Raw genomic sequence first — 5,487 nt, forward strand, 5'->3', positions numbered from 1 at the left:
TTAAAAAAAAAAAAAAAAAGCAGCATCTATTGCACCCTGTCCCAGCATCCTGGCACAGCCATGCCCAGCTGAACCCGGTGTTCTGAGCTGTGGGGACCAGGAGACCTGGCAAGGAGGGGACCAGAGGAAGCCCAGCAGGTGTGTCCCCAGGGACAGGAGGCGGCCAGGCTCCAGGTGTGTCCACTTGCAGTGAGGCCAGCTGAGCAGGAACTGACAGGCCAGCTGCATGGCTCACCCCTTTCCTAGACCACAGCAACTGTGCACTGTACTGTGGCCTCTCTGCTACCCGTGGAGGCAAAGCCAGCACCCTGAAGTCCCCTGGGGCACGCCCAGCCAGACTGTGTCTCTTGCACGAGGGCATCAGCACCACCTGCCAGGGTGGGTGACATAAGGCACTGTGTCTCTTACACAGCACAGTTTCCAACAGGAAGACAATAGTAGAAAGGACTGTTTCTAAGCAAGCTCCAAGGCAATGACCACCTCCAGGAACAACTGGACTGATCTAAGAGTAGACCCAGCCAAAGTCAGGGGCGATGTTACAGCCAAGCCTCAGCCACTGGGCGCTGGCTGTGGATGGTCCCCAAACCCCACAAAATGTGACTGAGAATCACCAGCAGATGTGGCACAAGGTGTCTCCACTTAAGTCTGAGGTGTGGTGGCACAGGGGCAGAGCCTGGACTGAGCACACAGGAGGCCCAGGTACCTCCTCCAGCACAAACAAACAAAAACCTTGACTTTTCCAAAAGGTAAAAAAAAAACCAAACTCAAGAGGCAACAATACAAGATCTACACGAGCCATTCCCAGGCAGCAACACATTTAAGCAGAGGAAATAAACTGCATATACATTGGCAGGGAAGACCTGTAGGCTGTACCTCACCCTATGCCAGAGCTCTTCAGCCACAATACGCAGCGACCTCCTGCAAACCTGGACCTCAAGAATCTTGGGGCTCATTAGGAGACGCAAACACACCCATCAAACCCATGAAGGAGTCAAGAAGGTAAAAGTCACCTGTACCAAATGTTAAAATGCAAGGTGCATTCTCAGCTTAGGGAAAGCTTAGTGGATGCAAACTGGCAGGAAACAGATAAGCAGAAGCAAGGACAGGGCATATTCACCATTTTACCGAGAACTGTAATGTCTGGAAAGGAAAGTGTTCAGTTCAAACTGCAAAAACAGGGCCAGCAAGGTAGCTCAGCAGACTAAATGCCTGCTTAGGCAGCCAGCTCAACAGCCTCCACCAGGTATCTCTGTCACTAAAAGCCTGGGAACACAGGCGACCAGCCTAGGTCATATTCAGTAAATGAATTTCAGATGGATTTTCCTTTTCCATCCATTCCTCAGAAACCAGAACCAGACATTCTCTGGTGGTTTACACAAGGACTCAAATGAATGGACACTTCATCAAGAAAGCTTTCGGTCCATAGACAAAGGCCTATGCAATGGCCCTGCCAGTCAGGTGGGCGTCAGTGCCAACTGTGCAGAACATGGCTGTATACAACTGAGGTCACGCTCCAAACACCAGGAGAAAGGGCAGGGCTGTGTGCAGCTCATCACAAAAGAGAGCTCAGCACAAGGCCCTGGGTTCAACCCCAGCACAGCAAATATAATTTGAATAAAAATAAGCTGAGGTAGCAAAATGACACCAAAGCCAACTTTTGCACTCCTACCAAGGGCACTTCTCACCCCTTTCCCAGGAAGGTGTTTCACAGCATTGTGCCAACTATGCTGAGATTCCTCACCTTCCCTACAACCCCGTTTCTCCAACTTCATCCCTATGGATGAAAGCCAAACATGACCCAGGACATCTGCGGTGAAGGCAAACACGACATCAACTGCTTGCACTGCCCCTGCAAGGACCCCTCTCTACCATGGTGGCCTTTCCTGAAGACCATCCTAGGACTCCTTGAAGGCCTGCAACACTGCAAGACACAGCAGGCGAGTGGCCGCCACACCAGGCTCCTCCCTCTCCATCCAGCAAGTGGTGTTCCATGCACATTTTTACATGAGCTCCTGAGTTCGCTGCTAACATGAGAAGATGCTCTGTGGCTGTCCCACTCAACAGCTAAGAAGACCAGACATGCTTCTCTTTGGTCTCCAGCTCCTGACCGTAAAATTTAGGGATTTTCCTAAACCCGCAGGATCTAAGCTGGCAGCATATGGCAGCTTCAAGCCAAGGAACACAGGACACATTCTGGGCACTAACTCACCCAGAGCCAGAGTGCATGAGCCCGTACTTGCTCCCCAGAGCAGGCAGCCACTCCCAGCACCCAGATGGTTGCAGACCCTAAAGGCCAGTGTCTGCACTGGACCTATGTTCGCACACACACCTCAGACCCTCTCGGTGGCATGCAATGCCCAGATGCCTTGTGAATGCTTGCTATACCATGCTGTGCAGAGACAGACAAGGAAAATAGCCACACAGGCTCAGTGTGGACACCATGTGGTCAGGCTTTCAATATATTCCATCTGGGGCTGAGTACAGATGCGGAACCTGTAGGTAAGGAGGCCACTACACGCAGGGCAGCTAAGTCCTCCTCCCAACACAGTGCACGCAGCCTGGAGAGGTGGCAGCAGGCTGTATCACTCAGCTGAAGCACGCTGCTAACACCTTATGAAGTAACGCCCATTTCCCTGGTGCTTCCAAACCCTCCGGACACGGAGCCAGTCTAAGGGTGGGGCCTCCTGGCTCCCTGGACTGCAAGTGTCAACTCCTCACCCAGTACCCCAGGCCTGCGATGACACCTCGGTGTCACTTGCTCACAAGCACCTGCAAGGGCCAGACATGCCCCTGAGGCTGCACCCCACCCCACGAGAAGAAAAGACCCCCTTTCTTCTCCTTCTCAGAGCAGATCCCCACCAGGCTGCCCCTTGCTCACCTCTTTCTGACTGGTACACAGCTCCACTGGGCCTCGCCCAGAACCATGGGCTCCAGTAGGCCCACGCATGGTCCTTGGCTGTCCTCTTCCATGAGGAGAGAGCTGGCGCCTCCCCATTCTCTGGGGCCTCAGTGGCCTCCGAGGCAGCCAGGCCCTACACTGCTGGGGGAACTGCCCTCTGCCATTACCCAGGGGACCTGGCACTCTGGAATAGGCACCGTCAGTTAGAATCCATCAGAATGCCATGCTAGGGACAGTGTGGGGGACCTACACCACACCTGGGGCAGCAACCTCTACCAGTGAAAGCACCATCACCCACTAACCCCTCACTCGTCCAGAGTGCACGAGCCTCTTCCTGAAGCTCAAATGCTGGACCCTCACTTTCAGAAAATGGGTTGAACAAAGAAAAGTTCCACCCTCAGCTCAGCCCCCTTCTGTACATCTGTAGGTCCACTCTCAACACTGGGGGGTCCCCCTCTGCCTCTGCCTGGTACATCTAGGTTGTATAGCTCTGAACCCTCCCCCCAGGACTCCACAGTGCATGACTCAAAACCCACTCAAGGTACTTCCCAGCAGTGCCAGTCAGCCTTCCAACCCCCGATGCTGTACCCCAACAGGGGCCTGCACCAGAGAGGTGCTCAGTCTCTTCCTGCCACCAGCCTGCATGTGTAGCACCGTGGTGGTGCCAAGGAGACAGCATGGCACCAGAGCTTTGGGGCCACACCAGCCAAGCAGTGGGGTGCACTTCACCACATGGAACATGGCCTTGAAGAGCCACTCCTTTTCTCAGGCCTACTTAGCAAATCCAGCTGCTTCCTGGGGGTCTGCCACGCACCCCTTGTCCTAAGGGCATGCCTCCAAGAGAAGGGCAGAACCACGGAGTGACAAACTCGACACCTGTGCAGTCTGTGACTTAGCAGAGCAGGCCCCTGGGTTACGCACTGGCCTGGCACAGCCCTGTGCAGGCGTCTGGTAGTGCAGACCTCCCCATGCACCGGCTTCTGAGCCTTGAACTGAAGGAAGCATGACTCCACACTGCAGGCACTCTCTTGCCGCACTGCATGGGCCTCTGTTGGATGTAGCAGCCCGGCCTTTCCAAGGGTACATACCCAACAGGTAAACAAAAAATAGCCTCTTTTCACTCATGTTTCCAAACACTGCATTCTAAGGAACACCAAGGATGCTGTTAGTGTTTACAGATGTCGTGAAGAACTGCACAACCAACAGCATAAACTATACTGGCTGACCAAAAAGCCTAGACCCCAGACCAATTTAAAAAAATGTGTTTAACACATTCAAACTGTTAAAATATGAGCTAGTTTTGCTTCATTGTTTAACACATTCAAAGATGAAGCTTGGGGCCAGAGAGATAGCTCAGCAACATAAGCACCTGCCTCGCAAGCACAAGGTCCTGAGTTTGATCACCAGCCACCGCAAAAAAAAAAAAAAAAAAAAGATGAAGCTAAACCAGTTATTTTCCACCTCATCTCAACAACCACCAGAAGTCATCTTTGAGAGGGAAAGGTGGTTAGTGTTGGATCTGTCAAAGCTGGAGTCCCATTCTCCAGGACACAGAGGCATATGCCGCCCGAGGTCCAGATCCGCCCAGGCTGACCAGCCCTCCCAAGCAGAAGCCCCCTTGGGGTCGAGGGCCCAGGACACCCTCCATCCCACTTAACTCGCAGTGGACACAAAAGTGTAAATGTAACACAGTCTGGAGAAATTAGAAATAAAGCAGCAGCATCCAAGCCCCACAAATGCAGCAAGGCCTTGGGGACAAAGAGCACAGGGCAGCGGGGAGGCTGCCTACGCAGCTCTCCTCAATCCATCCTCCCCTCCACCCTTGTCCCTGGTGGAAAAGATCTGAACACAAACAGGTCTGTTGCCACCCTGAAACAAAGGCAGAAAACTACAAAGAGCAAATGTTATGGTAACATTCGTCTGCAGCATGAAACAAATATACTTACATCTTTTGCCATGTTACCAGATCCAGGAAATCAAGGATATGGCTGTGTACCCTCCACAGAAGAAAGCTGGTTTTTCTGGTAAAAAGAAAGGAAAGATGAGTAAGGCATAAGAATGAAAAAAGTTTAACAGGCATCACATCTCAAAGGAAATGTCTCCCACCAGCACGTGTATGGCCTCCAGCAGCACAGAGGTCCCTGCCAGATCCGGACAGCGGAGCCGGCCCAGCAGGTCCTGCACTGGGATCTCGCCACCTCTCCAAATGGACACGCGCCCCAGGGGCACCACTGCAGCACGGCTAGAGCTAGACTCCAGCCCGAGCAAAAAGGGGCGCAGGGGTCAGGGCTCCCCTTACCCGGGCGCAGGGCCCCACCTGGTGCAGGGCCGCACCAGGGCGCAAGGCCACAACCGGACGCGGGGGCTTCCACCTGGGCGCAGGGCCCCGCGCACTGACAGGTGGCCCCCAGCCCCGCCCGCCCGCCCGCCCGGACCTGTCACTAGGCGCGGACCCCAACCCGCTCCAGGCCCTCGGGACCCCAGCGCCAGGGACGGGTCGCGGTCAGGGTCTGGCGCGTGGCCGGGAGGCGCGCAGGCTCAGCCGCGCGGGATGCAGCCCGGGCCCCGCAAACCCGCATCCCGCGCGC

The 5,487-nt window shown here is 54.4% G+C and overlaps 1 protein-coding gene across 1 annotated transcript in view; it reads right to left on the reverse strand.

Annotated features, from left to right (window-relative positions):
- Tfdp1 (transcription factor Dp-1) overlaps positions 1-5,028 on the reverse strand; it is a 31,839-nt gene extending 26,811 nt beyond the window's left edge. The window contains exons 1-2 of the mRNA XM_004631154.2: positions 5,006-5,028; positions 4,846-4,920 (exon numbers count right to left, since the gene is read on the reverse strand). Of these exons, the coding sequence (XP_004631211.1) occupies positions 4,846-4,857 (12 nt within the window). The 5' untranslated portion in view covers positions 4,858-4,920; positions 5,006-5,028. The remainder of the gene's footprint in view (positions 1-4,845; positions 4,921-5,005) is intronic.
- Positions 5,029-5,487: the final 459 nt, after the last annotated feature.

The sequence above is a fragment of the Octodon degus genome, unplaced genomic scaffold, assembly GCF_000260255.1.
Source record: "Octodon degus isolate 3935 unplaced genomic scaffold, OctDeg1.0 scaffold00039, whole genome shotgun sequence".
Lineage (NCBI taxonomy): Eukaryota > Metazoa > Chordata > Mammalia > Rodentia > Octodontidae > Octodon > Octodon degus.